This window comes from Eretmochelys imbricata, chromosome 9, assembly GCF_965152235.1.
Source record: "Eretmochelys imbricata isolate rEreImb1 chromosome 9, rEreImb1.hap1, whole genome shotgun sequence".
NCBI lineage: Eukaryota > Metazoa > Chordata > Testudines > Cheloniidae > Eretmochelys > Eretmochelys imbricata.
The window spans coordinates 21,778,009-21,796,802 of NC_135580.1; the positions used below are offsets into that span (position 1 = coordinate 21,778,009).

The window sequence follows — 18,794 nt, forward strand, 5'->3', positions numbered from 1 at the left end:
ATAAATTCATGCCTGAGTACCACTGAATAAAGGCAGGAAAAGTTCATTTTCAGTCCAGCAAAATGAATACCTGATTCCCAGTCTCTCTGTGTGCTCAATGGATATGATGGATTTGCGTTCTTCTAGTGCCAAAAATCATGGAAGCAGTGAGGAAACTATATACCAACAAATGTATCAAAATGGAATCCATACTTTCCAAAAGTAGCTGATTTTTTCCCCCTTACCATTCAGTCTCAAGTCACTAATAGTAAAGTATTGATTGTCAAACAACATGGGGAGGATATAAAATGTGTTTGGATAAAGGACTGATTTGGTTACGGGTAAAAGCACAGGTCAGTATGCGGTGGACAAAATTTCGTAACTTGGGGGCCTAAAGTTAGGCACTAATTAAATAAGTGGCCTGATTTCAAGAGGTGCGGACCACCTGATAGAGCCACTGAAGTCAGGAGAATATTCTGGAGTTACACAGATGAAGCTGGAAGCAGAAATTTGGCCCAATATATTCAGCCACTATCTGTAGTCTTGGTGTGTGCAGCTTTATGTTTCTAGTGGAATGCAGAATGAGGAGTTGTGACCTTTTGTAATTTTCTGTCTGGTTCTTGAGCCCACAGCAGGTGCTTTTCAAAGCAATATACCTATATTTGTTTCTGCATCCATATCTACTCTTATCCTTAGCAAACTGGTTATATTGGTCTTGGTTATTCTTTCATTACCAACTCAAAAACTTCTTCATTTAACACTACAAATGCTGGCAGGTCTCTAATTTCAAACAGTCACCAATATTCCTGGTCTTAATGAGAATCTGCCTGACTCGTTACAATCTCTTTACCACAGGCCATTCTTCTTGTTCGGTTAAGCATCTGGGGCTTTTTAGCTACATTCTGAGCTGTTTTCTGCATGCATGCTGCTTGCTCTGGTGGGGGATGTCCTCTGGAGCCTTTTAAAATCTCCCGATCTATTGCTAATTTTAAAATTAAATACCACGGTTTTGCTATGATCATGTGAAAATTCAATTTGTGCCCTGACCGTCTGCCACCCCCTAATTCCCTGCAAAATAAATTAACATAGTGCTGCAAGGAATTTTTCTCACTTTGCTAGTTTGTGGCTGGGTTCCCTCTTGGGGTGATCTGACTAGCCTACAATTTTTAAATGCACTTGCTAGTAATTTCATTGAGGGATTTTGTTCCTTTTCACAGCCAAAACGGCTCTATTGTTCTTTTTATTTTACTGTGGCAAATTGCACTCAGTGGATATCGTGACTTGCCAATTCTTTTCCCAGGTGCCTTTGCTCTGAAAAGTAAATTTCGGCGCTTGGGTGGCTTCCCTTGCTCATTCTTCCTCCATTTCTTGAGAGTTTTATCCCATTTCTATTTAACCCTCATACCTGAAGAGGTATCTTATCCCCTTCTAACTTAAATAAGAAAAAACAGCCTCTCTTGTCAATTGTTTGGATATGTTCTTCATACTATTATTGCATTTATTATCACATTGTTTACTGCAACATTCTTTGAGGTACGTACTCTCAAGGAGTGAGAATCCTTCATTGCTGGTATCTTTTGAGAAGGGGAAATTACTTGCCTTATAATTCTCCTCTGAAGATATCATTATGCAAAATTCTCTCTCCCACCCACTTCCTCTCAGAGTTAGGGGATTAAAATAATGAGTTTGTGTGTCAGGTGTCTGTCTTTTGGACACTCATTTCTCCATTGCCCATTTTCTTTTCTGGGACCCCTTTTTCATTTAAGAGAGAAGGGGGAAATTGTTGTATTTTATATGTAATTAAAAGTATAGGGATCTGTTGCCTGCTGCTTTTGAAAGATCCTGGCTCGAATGTTCTGAGGCCTCTGAGGTTAGAGCAAGTTTTGTGGGGCAAATCCCTCAAACCAATCTACAAGTGCTGCAGAGGGTCAAAAACCTTGAACACCACAAAAGCTTCACACTTGGGGCACAAGACCCATAAGTTGCATGATGCTATCTTCAGAGGAGCAGAACTACAAACCAAATAATTTTCCATTCCTGTAGCGCATTGTAGATTTTATTTTTATTAATTTTTAAATAGCGATGTTGTTGGGTAGACAAAATAATTATGTAAAACCCAGAAGAGTCAGTGCATCCTTGACTTTTACCATTTGCAATGTTTAACTGTAAATTCTAATTGTAGAAATCTTATTCCATTTTTACAAAAATCTGTCTATGCAGCCGGTATACTACAGGGTTTCAATATCCTGGTGATTTCTTTTTAAACTGCTCAGCAGGGTATTATTCAGCTGGTTGTAACTAGGGTCTAATACAACATGTGTTTTCAATTTCAGACACTTTATGTTGGGAATTTTCCACTGTGCAGTTACAGTAAATCTGGATCCAACAGACAAGAGCACAATGTTTTCTACCTCTATACAAGGTTAAACAAATGAAATAAAAATAGATGGAAAAGAAAACAAAGTAAAATAAGTTTGCTTTCTCATGCAATGGCAGGGTGCATGGTGAGGTCAGGGATTCAGTGCTAACTCAGCCATCATTCAGGCACTGCAGTAAAGATTGAAACTACTGAACTTTCATAAATCAAATTGGACATTATATCCTTTCCTCAGTTCTTTCTCTCATGCTAACATAGCACATATATACCGCAAGACTATATTCATAGTTACATCCATAATTACAAATGCCAAACAAAAATTACATTTATGAAATATTTTTCTTTGTAAATGTGTTGATCTCCAGAGTGTCATCTGTAATATTTTTCAGGTTTCTGTACATCTGATGGTATTCGTTTTTACCTTCTTTACATAGTCTATGGGAAAAAATATGTGTTCTGTTAGCATCACTAGAAAAGGGGAAGGTTATTTGCTGAGCATCAAGATAAACTTGTTCACATGGGAGACAATGGATTCTGTTACAAATGTCAAACTAAGAAGGCAACAAAGGTTAAAAACTGAGGTTTTATGCTATCCACTCACCTTCCAATTACTATATCTTTTTAGAGTTACTCTAGAAACTCTGAAAGTAAAAATAGTTGTAAAAGTATGGCAAATGTACAGATAACAGCTGTTGTACTGTTTGTGAGTCCTGTTACATCTGGTTGCCATTTTGGATTTCACTCCTGAGATGCAATGAGTCTTTTTCAGCTTTATTTTCAGTTCAGACAGGTTATTCGACCTTTACCTTTGCTCCACCACATTTGGCTTGAAATGAAAGCTTTTAAAAAGGTAAAAGAATCTGTTTTGTTAGATCGTAGGAGCATATCCAAAAAGGCAGTCTGGATTCAGCAGATTTCACGACTCTCTCGATCCTTGGAGTCTGACAGCACTTTACTTACTTCTTGTACCTCTGTCACAGGAAACTTAGTAAATGAGGGCACATGAGGGCACACTTAATTTTCTTATTCAGAAGGAGCTTTGTGCAGTTGAAAATACTAATAAACTGTTGTGCAGGCAGATAATTCAGTGACCTCAAAGTTGTTGTACGTTGTTTTTTAGTTTGAGTGAACAACTGCACTGTGCCAAAATAGTTCGCATCCTTCATTTGAAACTGCAGACTAACAGGCTTGCTACCCAGAGTCCTGAAAGGTCTCTGTATAGGGTTTTGGTCTGTTTATGCTACAATTGTCTGTATTCTCGCTGTCCGTTGCTTAAATATTGATTTTAGTCATCTTGTGCATATTTCAAAAGACGTGCAGTAGTGAGCTGCTTATTTTTAGTATTGCCTTTTTTACCTTTTATAGAACTTAAAACTTACAAAGTAAGGTCTGTATTCTGTCTTCGACCTTTTGGTCGAACAACTCAAATCTTATCCTCTCCTATATAAGGACTAGCTCCAGCTGGCAAATCCGTGTTATCTTAAGCAGTAATAATAATAATAGTCATATATAACAGGAACACTTATCCATAGATCTCAGATAACTTCACAAATATGGGTAAGGATCATCATCCCTAATTTACAAATAGAGGTAAATAAGTCGTTAAGATTGTATACATACTAGGCTTTTAAAAAAAAAATTCCCACCGTTGTTGTTACTGGTGTATCTCCATTGGTGGTAAGTAATGATGGAAATGCTAGTACAGACAGTGCTCTAAGAAGGTGCTTGTGTTTAAATCACAGAGTCCTCTAAATCTGCTTAGATCAGATCAATTCAAAACAGTAACTCTAGTAGCCACTGGTGCCTTGTCTGCGTTAGGTTTCAGAGTGGTAGCCGTGTTAGTCTGTATCAGCAAAAACATCGAGGAGTCCTTGTGGCACCTTAGAGACTAACAAATTTATTTGATGCATCTGATGAAGTGGGTTCTAGCCCATGAAAGCTTATGCCCAAATAAATTTATTAGTCTCTAAGGTGCCACAAGGACTCCTCGTTTTTGTCTCTGTTAGTGCTCTCAGCATTGCTACCACCAATGCAGCTGCACTGGTGGGAAATTTTTCATATCTGGTACAGACAAGATCAGAGAAGTTGAAGTTGTACAATGAGCATGTGGCAGAGTTGGTAGCAGAATCCAGGTTGCATGGTGCTCAATCCCATAGGTTACGACTGGCCCTTTTAATGTAACTCCATTTTAAATAAACTCAGTGCCTTCAGTACAATTTTGTTTGACCTTTAGTTAAAGAATGTTTCTGCCAAGCAAATGATTTTTGTTGGCTCCTTGTGTTTTTGCATAAAGAGGCTTCTCTATATATATTGTAATTAGGTGAACACTCAAAATGTTATTAAAGCTAATGTTAAAAAATCATATAATACATAGTTTGAGAAAAGAATGTCTGTACATTTGGGTATAGTGCTTAGATTATCCAAATCCAAAGTTTGTTTTTAAAGTCATATGATACATAGAGTACAGTAATCAACAACAAACCAAATTTAGGTGAATAATTTAACAATACAGTTTAGGTATTAGAATCCGAATACTTGGGTACATCACTCATGAAAAGTTGTACAGAGATTTGCTTGTGGAAAGCAAAATATAGCAATGAGTGGAGTTTGTCCCTCAGTAATTGAGAATTAGGTAGGTTGTCCATTTAGAAAATACAATCCATGTGGAAAGTATTTCAGTTACTTTCCTGACTGTGCTTCTCATCATACTAAAATTAAAATTTTTTCTTAGCAACAAACTGGAAGCTGTTCCCACTTACTTTTATAAACTTTCAGTCAGCTGCAAAAAAAATTATATAACCAACTGTATAGTGAAAAATATTTCCTGGTTGAAGCTGTGTAAAGCAGACCCTTATTTGAAAAGTCATCCTTAAGAACCAGCACACTGCATCTAAACAGAATATTTTATTTATACCAATCATGACATTATCAAGTATGAACATAGGGATTGCACTGAAACGCTGTAATTCTGGATATGGACAACCATGCAGCAAGTCACTGACATTATAAGGATTTAGATTTAAGACCCCCAGAACATAGGCTCAAATCCTAATTCATCTCTTCAGGAGCCCAGGCACAGAGGCCTGAAGTCACTGCTAATAGTTAGATGTATAGGACTTCTAGCTTGATGAATTCTCTGAATCTTTGGTTTAAAATCTTTTGTTTAAAAAGATGCAAGTTGGGGAGATCCTGCCTTGAAAGCACTCCATGCGGTCCTGAGAGGCCAAGATATGAGCCCTTGGTGAAGCAGGCTTGCGAGCATTGCTAAATCTATGATCTCAGATTCCCACTAGACCAACATCTGTAGGACGTGCCATCAGGAACCTCTTGCAGAACTCCATCTGTATATAACCCATCTACTGACTCCATGCATCTCCCATGGTCCCCTCCCTGGCACTGGCAGCATGGCTAGATCATCCTGTTGCCCTCTGCTCACAAGAAGCTGCTTCCCTGCTACTAACTGGCCACATATGACTGCTTGTCAGTGCAGCAGTAACATATGGTCTTTAAGTTGTGGTTTCTCCACAGCTGTGTAGAGTAGCTGTTCCCCTCCACCTCCTCCTTTTGGCTGCATAGTGGTTCTGCATCATTAGTTATCTGCCTTTTATAGTCCTAGAAGCTACAGGCAAATTCCATAATTACAGGTGTGCGTCTATGTGCAGCCCTCCTGTTTTGCCTACCCCATTTCTGTGAGGGTTTGGTTTATCTATTTTCCTGTGATCCATATAAGGATGGGCATATAAGTACTGTAGAAGTGGTTTGTGTTTTCTGAGATCCATTTTTATCGAGATCCCTTTATGCACCGTACTCCTTCTAATGTAGATAAATAAATACAAGTTGGAAAAGTTATGAAAGATTTTGGATACTGCCCATCACTGTCTTTTCCCAGCTAACGCTATTTTTCCTTGTTAGTCTCAATTATGCGAGATGGTAAAAACCTCACTCTCTTATGAATAATCAGATATAAATTAGCTAACAGAGGTGAAAATTCACCTTGTACTTTTTTGACCTAGGTAAAAAGAAAAGAAAGCAACCATGGAATTTAAATTTTATTTACTGTTAAATGATACTGGAGTATGGATTATGTTGATGTGAAACTAAATTAATTTCAGCAGTACTCCATAGTCTAAGCTGAATGTCAGGAACATTCTTTGGAAGTATGTAAATGAACATTAAAAAAGGCTTGTTTGCTTGCTTTGTCCTTTAAAACATTCATTAAATTGTGATAGCAAGTCTAAAGTCTCCTAAAGCAGGGCAATATTTTTTAAAAGCTAGAGTTCAAATGTATATGACCATCAATATATTGTAGTAATGGAAAAGAATTAAAAACAGAAGGTGTTTTCTTTGTTGGTTTTAGTTTTGTGCAGCTTTCTACTCTGTATCAATTAAATATTGGAAATGAATAACATTTCTTTTGTTAAAAAGATGATGGAACTGGGATGACACATCAGTATTGACCACTGTCACCTATGTGAGTGGATGAGGAATATTAAGAGCCCTCAGCCTGATGATGAATGTGTTTAGCCATGCCTTCCTGTATTTCATTTTTGCATCTCTGGGTTCCCTGCTGGCAATTTACATTGTTGGCATTTGTTTTGATGGGCATTCTAGCCAAATAATCATACTCTCCAGCAATTTATGAAGCACGAATTGTGGAAGGCTTGACGTGTCACAGCTTTTGCTGCCATGTCCACTGGATATTTTGCTTGCTGATTTTCAGTTAACAGTACAATAGGGCCCTTCATCAAGAATTAAAGCAAACCTCAAGAACATGTTCTCTCTCTCTCTCTCTCTCTCTCTCAGAAAAGCTGGTTTGTTTACTGATGTTTTAATGTCTATCTGCTATTTTTTCATTGTTAGTTTTTGATGGAGTAATTTTATTTATATTGATAAATCATTGTACTAAAAATAATCCGGTCTTCTGATGTGTTTATAAATGTCATAGGCATCTGAAACACGTAAATACTATTCAGTAATTCAAGGAAATTCTCTTTACACAGAGCAGTTTGTCTGGAAGTATTCTGTAAAATATATCTTGCCTGAAACAGAACTTACTAGTTCATGAGTATTTGTCATATCGTCCAGAGACGAAAACACAGTAGGTGTCTAGAAGAGAGGCATATGTCCTTGCCAGCTATATTGAAATAGGGCAGAAAGGAAAGCAGGGAAGGGATTACCAACAATTGTCATGCAGAGAAGTATGTTTTGTAGTTAGGATGACTTACAAGGTATCAGTTGGTTTTTTTTTTTTTTTTTTCTGACCTCCAACTTCAAGGGACTAAGGAATTCAGGGTGAAGGGACAGAAATGCAGGAACAGAAACAACTGATACACCTCCAAAATGTTTACCGTCATTGTTCCCTCTGATACCCCACAATAACATTCCTCTATTATTTATTTGTAACAATTCCTAGTTCTTTGTTTTCAATGACAGCATGAAAGTTACAGTATGTTTACATAGGGGGGTTAATCGTAGATAATACCAATAGCATGCAGGTGAGGCACCTGTCCCACTTTCAGTTTGCAGTGTGTAAACACACGATGGCAGTTTGCTGTGAACTGAGAGGGATGAGTTAATTCTCAGGGATGTCCTGTGGACCTTTGCTTTGCGGCTGAACAGAGTGCATCATGGGATTGTTTTTGCTGTGAATTGTGGGATGCAAAGGGGGAAGCCAGGTAGGTTCAAACTTTAAAAAAAAAAAAAACATGTTTCTGCTGTTTCCATCCCATGCTTCCTTTTGTGTAGGCTAGCACCATTTTTGAATTGCTGTGTGCCAGCATGTACCCAGAAATGCACTGCACTGCCATGGTGACAAGCGCGACTATGTAGTGGCTCTTTCACTGGATTACAGCATTCAAAACTGAACGCATTTGGCACTAGACTTTGCCCGCTGCACCACTGAACAGATAGTGCAGGGGAATATGCAGCAGCAGGAGAAACCCTACAAAGCTCTTGCAGCAGGATGAGGATACCGAGCTGTTGGAACTAAAGGACCGGTTCCTGACTCAGCTACACAGTGCTCAGTACTGTATCTAGGCCCAGCAAACCAGCATGGATAGGTGGGAAAGGATCGTTTTGCAGACCTGGGGTGACCAGCAGTCGTGAGAGAATTTCAGCATGGGGAAGGGCCATTTTTTAAAAGATTTGTGCAGAACTAGCCCTGGAGCTGCAGCTGTAGTGGAGATAAGGTACTCTTTAGCTGGGTTGCAAAGCTGGGTAACCCTAAGCAGCTTGTTGCTGGCTTTGCACACATGAGGTTCCCAAACTGCATAGAGGCAACTGATGGCACCCAAGTGCCTATCATTTCCCCCCCTCCGCTCCATAGGACCGCGACAGAGAATTTATAAATAGAAAGGGGAGTTTCTCCATCATTCTCCAAAGACTGGTGGCCCACGATGGGAGGCTTACAAACATAAATGTTGGGTGGTCTGGAAGGGTCCGCAATGTGAGAATCTTTTGGAACTCAGTTTTATTTAAATTAATGGAGAAAGGACTGTTTGCCCGAGTGCCCACTGTGGACATTAACGGTGTGGAGGATGGTCCAGTACTCTGGGAGACTCCACTTTTCCTCTGGTACCCTGATCAATGAAGTTATTCACAGGCTGCTTCGACAGAAGGAAGGAACATTTTAACTATCTCCTGAGTATTAGCAGAATGGAGGTTGAGTGTTCTTTTGGCTGTTTGGAAGGCAGATGGTGCTGTTTATGCAATCATTTGGAAGCAACATAAAAAACCATCCCGACCATTATAGCTGCATTCTGTGCTCTGCCCAATATTTGTGAGACTAAAGGAGTAAGTCTTAACAATGGGTGTGAGGGTAGGGCACAGAGACTTGGTGATTTGAGCAGCCAGCAAGGTGCCCCATAGAGAACGCTCACACACTGCGGAATATTGTCTGGGATGCCTATTGTTCATATTTTGAGTCTCAAACATGCTAATCTGTGGAGGGGAGGATGGGGGTAGACTGTGAGCAGTACAGTATTGCTTATGGATGGTGGAAGTGGGACATTATATATTTTTGTAAAACTGTATGAATTATTTTAGCTTTATTTAAAGGATTTTATGTTACATGCAGTGATGAATCATAATGGACTAAAATGGATTATAAATGGTTTTTATTATGAAACAGTAACAAAGCCAGAAATAAGGTTTGAATTGAACTGATGGATAACTAACAATTGCTTTTTGTTTGAAAATACATTTACCAAAACCATCTGACTAAGCAACAAAAATCAAACCTTTAAATAAATTGTGCAAACCAAACTGAAAGTGCAACAGTGCAAAAATGGAGTACAATATTTACCTAGCTGACAGATAGGTTGTGGGGTTCATGACTGCAAACTGTTGTTCATTTTTATTTATTTTGCAGGCTCTCTTTTTATAAACTCAAATTCTTGTTTTATTTCTGTGATTCTGAAGTGTTTTGGAGCATTTATACCATCTTATATAGGTGCAAGTGTAATCCATAAGCAATGAGCATTAATGTAATGACAATTTTGAAGTTACCTTTTGTTACAAAACTTCATATAGATAACTCGTCTGGGCCTCCAGGTCACACAATGATTTGTTTGACTTTATATTTGGCTTTTGCCTTCCCCAAACTAATACAAGATACAATGTGTATATAAAACTTTATACATAAAATCAAGTTAATCAGATTCCAAACTGGAAAAATGGAAAACATGAAATAGTCGCTTGATTAAACTTGGCTTTTTTTCATTTTCATTTCTACTAAATGGACAAATGAGCCACAATACCTGCATATCCTTATTTATTTGGTACGACAACCAACAAACTATATTCTTCAAATCTCTTATTTACTAACAGTGACCTTAGCCACTTCGCTCTTGTCTTGTTGTAGAATATACAGTGCAACGTATCCTCAAGTTCGCCCTTACCAGTATCTTAAATCATACTTTATACCCTGATAGCTGGCCTGCAGAGGATGTACAACCTATTTACATCTAATGCTGAGGGTTGGCATGGCCAGATGTACATAAGCTCCCAATTTTGACAGCTGTTCTTTCTGTAAAGGAACACAGAAGGTTATACTTCGACCAGATTTATTTTATTAATGCATTTTTTAAAGTAGTAGCTGCCATTCAGTAAGGCTGTTACTAGGCTGTTGTGCCAAGAGAACTTTTCTCTCCTATTACTTTCCTTGACCAGCAGGAGAAGACAGCTATCAGGCCTAGACTGGGATTTCCCCCATCCCAACTTCTCTCTGCCTTTCTTAATTTGAAGCACATTCTCCTGCCAGTGAATTTTATTAAATCTGAGCAACAGACACCTTATTTTTTAACACCTATTTTACCCATCATCCCATGAGAGAGAAATACAAGCTGTATCCTGGAAGAAGTTTCTGTTTCCAAGCAGGTTTATGCTATAGAGTCATTTTAAAAATGTCTAAACGACAAAGCAGATGAGAGACGCTGTGCTGCGGGAATGACCCTGTAATCCCAGCCTATCAGAGTTAAAATCTGATAGATTAAAAATATTGTTAGACAAAATGGACTGTCACATTTGATCAATGCCATTAAAAAGATTGTCATCAAAGTACTAGATGTTTCAGTCAGATACATGTGCGGCTGCTGTTCCCTATGGCTGCTGAGTACAGATAAAAACTGAAGAAACTGCAGTGTAACTAGTGGTGATGTTTTTCATTGTCTTGCCTCTTTTTCTCCTGATTCTTTTTCAGGTACTACCTGTTTGATTGCATTGCTGTCAGATAAAGAACTTACAGTGGCCAATGTTGGTGATTCACGGGGAGTCCTGTGTGATAAGGATGGAAATGCTATCCCTTTGTCTCATGATCACAAACCCTATCAACTGAAGGAGAGAAAGAGGATTAAAAGAGCTGGTAAGATTTTAAACTTGTCAGTTCAAACAAGGCATTCTTTAATAATTTATTCTGTAGATAATACACAATTTTTTTTCATATGTGATGTATGCTCCTGAAAGGTGCCAGGTTGACATCTTGGAGAATGAAGTTTCTATATGGTATAGAATATTTAGCACTTATATAGCATTTCTCAGACATAGATCTCAAAATTCACATGGGAATCAGAGGCAGAGACAGCAATTTGTTCAGGATTCCTTGGCAAGTCAGTGGAAAGCTGGCAATAGCTCCCAAGTCTCCTGACACCCCATTGAGTGTCCTATCCACTGCACCCAGTTGCTCACCTCCACAGAATAGTTTAATCAGTGGTAGCAGCAATGCAAGCTTCTCCATACAACACCAACAACCTTTGCTGCAAGAGACCACCTCTAGGAATGAGGGCAGTTGAATCTGCATGACCTATTTGAACCTCACTACCTCCACTGAAGCTACTATCAAGAATGCCAGCTGGAATTGTGGTTTCAGAACATAACACCTGTGTGATAATAACTTTAGTTCTGAACCACAGTCATGAAGGGTTTAGGAAGATGTTTCATATTTAGTGAGTGGTATATATTGTTTTAGGGTAGATATGTAGTTTGAGGCGAAGAATTTAGCAAGACTGAGGAACTGGACATGTGTATGAATAACAAGAATATCCAGTTACATTAGTTAATCATAGAATTGAATCATAGGACTGGAAGGGACCTTGATAGGTCTCCTAGTCCAGTCCCCTGCACTCCAGGCAGGACTAAGTATTCAATGCTAACAAAGAGTATTGGAATAGAGATAAAACCACATGCTTCAGAGTTTAAACCAATCTAACTATTAGGATTAGAATGAGATCTTCATAGGGTCAGATTATCTCACCTCTGCCTGTTGCAGGGTTTCTCCCAATCCCATGCTCTGGGTGTCCCTGAACCTCTCCAGCTCGAAGTTGTGACTGGACAACAGGGGATGGATCACTCAATAATTGCCCGATTCAGTTCATTCCCTCTGAAACATCTGGCACTGGCCACCGTCAGAAGACAGGATACTCGGCTTCATGGACCCAGTGTGGCTATTCTTGCGTTCTTCTCAAGCATCTGGTCCTGGCCACTGTCAGAAACATGATCCTGAACTAGATGGACCTTGGATCTGATCCAGTATGGCAATTCCTGTATTCCTGTGTAAATGAGCAGAAGCATCTAAATTGTTTGTGCATCAACAGTTCATTGTCCCGAGGAATCAAAAACTTGCAGATGCTCCTTATAGTTTTTCAGTCTCTTGAGTATTCACAAAGATACAGTGGACATGCTTGTTTTAAACCATTATAACTGCTCATCCCTCACCTGAGGAGACTAGATAAATTGCAGAAAAGAAATTTGGTGGTAGAAAAGTGCCTTCCCCATCCTTGTCATCCACTCCTCTTACATCTATCTTGGGATATCATGATCATTCTATATGACAGAGGCATCTTCCCAGGGGTGTTTTTTATAACAAGGGATGCTGGTGTCTCAGCACTTGAAAGACCTCCAGTCACATTGACCCCATGACAGCATTCTCTGTCTCTAGTACTTGTGCTGCTCAAATCTACCTTTTCTATCTTCCTTAACCCTTTGTCTTTTAAAGAAAAATAAGCCCCAGAGCCTCATTCTGATGAATTTTTACTCTCAGACATCATCCATCATTTAGCCATCATCATTGTCATAGTTTAAGGCAACAGCACTGTATTCACCCTCCGTGGATTCTCAAGGACAGCCACTGTAGGCTCCCAGCTCCTCAGCTGTCATTTCTCTTGGGTGGAAACCCACATCTTTCCCTCCTGATCAGGGATTTTTCCAGGCTGCACAGTTCCCTGCCTATACTGTGATACTCCTAGTAAGCTAGACGGCCTAAACAGGCCAGTGTCTGCACTTTGCTGTCTCTTGGAAAGTTATGAACAGCTGTAATTGCCCATAGCTACACAGCTCTTCCTAAGCAAGCACATTTATTCTTAAGGTGGAAGCATTACAGAGAAAACATTAAATACAAAAAATAACCTATGCATATACTAATAAGCTTACCAGAGATCACCTCACCTTCAGTAAGGGCTCTGATAGGAGTCAGTCCTTCAGACACTGCTAAGAAGTTTTTCTGTGGCTACAAATTCATACCAGCATTAGCTGAGAATTAGCACCCCCGTGAATAGCTTGGTCTTTCCTTTATGCAGTTGGGCCTTTGAACTTGAGACTCTGGGAACAGGTAATCAGTCGACATTGATCCCCTTCTCATGGCATAGCTGCAAAAGGCTGGGCTTTTGCATAAACAGAGGTGGGGAACTTGCATTCACCTCCCACTAGAGATTCCCCAGGTAAACCACTTGACACTGCTTTGTCCAGAAGTCCATTTTTTGTTTGGCACATTATACAATACAGTCCTTTGAAGTTCATAATAGTTCCCAGAGTTCACATCGCCTCTCTCCCCTACAGAAGTTACATACAGTCTTGGCCAACACTAATACATAAATCATTCATTTAATACAATAGACTCCAAGGATACTTAAACTTAATTCAGTAAGGTTTTTCAAGGATATTGCAGGAAATTACCATACCTGGAACTCTTGTATCTTAAACAGGCAGCCAATCACATCATTGTTGGGTGGCCTTAGGAGGCAGGATAGTCCAGAGCAGCAGACTGGAAGTCAGGAGGCCTGGCTTCTGTTCCTAATAATGCTGTCACTGAACTGATGTTTGGCCTTAGCACAAGCTCTTCTCTGTCTGTAAAATGGAGATGATCATGCTTATCCCCCATTGTAAAGCATTTAGAGATCTGTGAATTAAAACTGTGATAAGTGCTCAGTATTATCATCAGGGAGTGGATTGTGCAGTCTCCTGAGATGCTTTTCTTCCCACTTCTTAAAAAGCCCCCAAAAACTTCCCACCACAAAATGGGATTTTAGAATGGCTTCTGTTAGCACTGTATTTATTAGCATTCCCTCCCATTCCTGTTTTTCTAAATTTGTACCAGACAACTGCATTCTCAATTCCTTCGTTTTATGAGGATGAATGTTAGTTATGGATTTGGTTTTTTTTTTTAGCATGTTGCATAGTGCCCCAGGCTCCAGGGTATGTTTTCAATAGAACCCTCTCTCCTGATTCCTTTTCTTTCAGTACTGGCTGTGACCCTGGGCCTTTAGGGAACCCAATTAATATCAAAGTCCTCTTTATCCACAAATTGCAGTTACAGCCGCAGTAATATCTAATGTTAAATGCAGGACACACTCTCAGTAATGGCAATAGAAAGGACAAATATCTGGCAGTGATAATGTGCAAAAATAAGGGGATATTGAGAAGATCTGAATGGTAAACCCAGTCTGTGTAGTTTGTCCTCCACCAAAGAATTGCAATAAAAGAACAGGTTTCAGAGTAACAGCCGTGTTAGTCTGTATTCGCAAAAAGAAAAGGAGTACTTGTGGCACCTTAGAGACTAACCAGTTTATTTGAGCATGAGCTTTCGTGAGCTACAGCTCACTTCATCAGATACATACCGTGGAAACTGCAGCAGACTTTATATATACACAGAGAATATGAAACAATAAAAGAACAGTTTTCATAAACTGTGCCTTCCTTTTCTAATCCCCAATCTCATTGAATTTCAGTGAAGCACACTCTGGTTATTCTGAGCATGATCAGCTGAGAGTTTAAGCTTTTCTGACATACTTCCTTTTGATTAGAGTTCCTTTTATCTTCAGATTTTATTATAATTATCATTGTTGTTATTAGACCAATACCTTTTTCTCTGGATGATAAGCAAGTCTACTTGGAGCAGAAATCCAGAACAGAGCAGAAGCAAGAGCTAGCCAACATTTCTAATAAACTTTAAAACTCTAAAGGTCTGTCCTGATAGTTCCCTTCCCTGTTCCTGTGTTTTTGGCCTAGATTATCTCTAAGGGCTTGTCTACACAAGGACATTGAACTTCTTGATTTTTTTTTCTTCTCTTTGGAAGAACAGGTCTCATTAGAAAGATGAATGTTCTAGCTCTCTGCAACTCAACAAAAAATACTCTTGCTAGCCTCACTTAATGTGTTTTCCTCTCTGTTGTGTATTGTCCCGTTTTTATTATCACGATCAATATAACCCTCTGCTTTATAATGTAGACAGGGCTATTAACGACACAGACACCAATCCATACCTCTGCTAGGTACTTTTACATATTGCTTAACAGCCCTTGAGATTTTAATATGTATAATAAATATAACATAGACACAGGGTGCTAAAATTGTAATTATGAAGTTTATAGCAGTACTATAATATATCTGTTACCCCTCTTTGCTCCATTTTTCCATTAACTGATCATAAAATTTTTATGCTAATACATTTATAATGATTTAAAACCATGATTCCACCTTTGAAGAGGTGGACAGTTACTGTCTTATCAAAGGCAGTTACAGAAAGATCCAAAATAACCACATCATGATGCTGAATTACAATTTTTCCTCATCACATTCCATCATTAGAAGGCAGTGTCACAATCCGGGCCTCATGTATAATACAGTTATGCAGCTGCATAATTGTGTTGCAGGATGAGATTTCACTTAAAAGTTAAGTCCCTAGCCCTGGGGTGGAGAAGACAACCATCAGAATGTGAACCTGGTATAAACTGATGCAGTAATCTCTGTCTTAGTCCGCAAACAATAGCGTGAAACATTGGCTCAGAGAAAATGTTAACTTTCCTGTCAGTGGCCTTTTAATACTGAGGTGACAAATATCACCTGATCTGTCACTTTTGGATGTAGTCGCAGACCTTGAGGTGGGAGTGGACTGGGGTGGCTTGATGCTGTCAAGGGTTGCTGGAGTGAGAGATGAGGAATTAAGCGCCTTCCCTCTTACCTCAGTGAGCCCTCCCCTCCTATTCACAGCCAGAAGCGGGAGGGAAAGAATCTTCTCCTCAATGCCAAACCCCTCAGCTGGCTCCCAAAACAACCTCACAGCTTCCTGTGAGCTAAATCCCCCTTGTATTCTCTACCTAAAAATGAAACCTCGATCTTCTCCTGACAAGTCCTTCATTGCTGCTCTTCATTGTCAGAACAAAACTTGTAGTACTTTGAAAGTACAAATTTTGGGGGCTGCCTAAAATAAATTAAATCTAATACCAAAGTAAATAACACAAGACTGACTGGACTAGGAGAGGGGAGAAACGGCTTTTGGGAGTGAGATGCCACATAATGCTGGAGTCTTTGCCACATAGTTTAGAAATAATGTGTTGCATAAGTCACCGGAACTTGATCATAACTTAGGATATGTCTACACCAATGGCTCTCAGCCTTTCCAGACTACTGTACCCCTTTCAGAAATCTGATTTATCTTGCATACCCCATGTTTCACCTCACTTAAAAAATACTTGCTTACAAAATCAGACATAAAAACACAAAAGCGTCACAGCACAGTGTTTCTGAAAAATTGCTTACTTTCTCCTTTTTTACCATATAATTATAAAATAAATCAATTGGAGTATAAATATTGTACTTACATTTCAGTTTATAGTATATAAAGCAGTATCAACAAGTCATTTTCTGTATGAAATTTTAGTTTGTACTGATTTCACTAGTGCTTTTTACATAGCCTGTTGTAAAACTAGGCAAATATCTAGATGAGTTGATGTACCCTCTGGAAGACCTTTGTGTACCCCAGGGGTTCGCATACCCCTGGTTGAGAACCAGTGGTCTACACTATGGAGACTATACCAGCATAGCTATGGTGGCATAGCCCTGTAGCATAAATGCAGTCTACAACCACTGACAGGAGCAGATTTTCGGTTGGAATAGGTACACCATTAGCTATGTTGATGGAAGCTCAGAGACCCAGTCGGCTGTGAAGCATTGAATTAGATGCTTGCCTTGAAAAAATTCCATTTAGGGTTGTGAAGAGCCACATGCAATTTTGGAGCCACAAATTGACTGTCACGGATGTATATGCAAGTTATTCACCTTGAACAATATAATCCTTTAAACTGAGCTGTCTAAAAAGCAAAATTTTGTATTGTTGCCAAAATCTTTTTTTCTGTTAATAGGGATTATTCCTCGTCAGTAACCGTTAGAGATGCAAAATATTTGGTTTTAATGAGAATTTTTAAGTATTCTCTTTTCAATCATGGAAACAGAAAACATTAAAAGTAGTAAAAAATACTTTTTCATCCAGCCCTGTGGTATACAACATGTGCCATAGAAAAACTTCAGTCATTGCTTTACAAAGACAGCAAAAAAATTATTTTGTATCCATCAGTTCTTGCTGTAAATATTAGAATAGGTAGATACAATGAGTCTGTTGCATCAGATGTCTTCTCTGTACGCATAATAAAAGCTACAGGCAATGCATTCCTTGAATTACAGGGTCACAATTCCTTGAATTATGGCATGCTCTAAAATTAACTGTCATGTATTGCAAATTTTATGTTTTTCCTATCATCCCAAAACACACAAGACTACATTCTGACTATTTGCTCTCTTGTAGTCTTGGTTTTTTCCCCAGTTTGTCCTGTGGATCTTCTGCACAGGCAAATAAGTGCACTGGCTACATGTCGTTCCAAGAGGCCACTCAAAAATGTATAATTACATATAGCAACTGCCCAGGGTTTGATTGACTGTATGTTTGAAAAGGTGTTTCAGATACAGTCTTAGAAATTCCCAGTGTCAGGAACTGTGCATGTCTTAATATTGAGACACCATTTTATACAGTCTTCAATGGAGGTGGGCAGGGAGTGAGAATTATGTACAAATATTTGAGACTTCTGAATAGAATTTGCCTTATACCCCTCATTATTCACTTTGCAAACATTCAGGCAAAAATGTTCTGTTCAGACTGATGTTCACATAAATTAAGTTTCAGGCTTTAACCAAGAATCAATTAACTGAAATACAGTTTCAAGTGGAAGCAGAAATAGTTTAAAGATTAGGTCATCCAACTAGAGAACAGGGAGTCATGTGACTTTTGTGACCTGTCATGCAAACCCAAATAATCAGTTGTGGATAACATAGTTGCAGTGAATAGTTTGCAAGCAATAATAGGCTGGAATTTATTTGCAAGGCAAAAAATATTATTTTGAATAGCAAATTTGTTAAAAAAAAAAAAAAAAAAAATTCTTTTACGGACAATTGGCAAATCATGAAAAATGACTGCATTTGTCAAATGTGAATTTTTCATGCATGTGGAGTCCACAGTGAAGACAAAGTGACAATTTTACTAATTTTTCTTCTTTTTGGATGAAGAACTTCCATAACTTTAATGCTTATGTTTTAAAGGGAGCAAAAAGTGTCTTAAAATATAAATAAATCTTGATCTGTTAGTTCCATGCCTTGTCCTTGAGCATTATACAGTTACCTAGCACACCAACTTCCTTTTTAAATCTTATTGCTTAAGGACCAAAGCCTGGCCACACTGAAGTCAGAAGGGGAATTTTGTCATTGACTTCAGTGTGACCATAATTTTCCCCTCCTCCCCCTCCATTCATCATGAATTATCCTTTGCTCTGAGGATGGTGCTGCTATTTGTAGCAAGCAATCAGCTCCCTTGTATTTTCTGTGCTGAAGGAGAATTGAATTG

The 18,794-nt window shown here is 38.8% G+C and overlaps 1 protein-coding gene across 4 annotated transcripts in view; it reads left to right on the forward strand.

Moving 5' to 3' along the window:
* PPM1L (protein phosphatase, Mg2+/Mn2+ dependent 1L) overlaps positions 1 to 18,794 on the forward strand; it is a 192,304-nt gene that overhangs the window by 164,393 nt on the left and 9,117 nt on the right. For all 4 annotated transcript variants that reach the window (XM_077826893.1, XM_077826894.1, XM_077826892.1 and 1 more), the window contains one exon: positions 11,055 to 11,216. In XM_077826893.1, the coding sequence (XP_077683019.1) occupies positions 11,055 to 11,216 (162 nt within the window). The remainder of the gene's footprint in view (positions 1 to 11,054; positions 11,217 to 18,794) is intronic.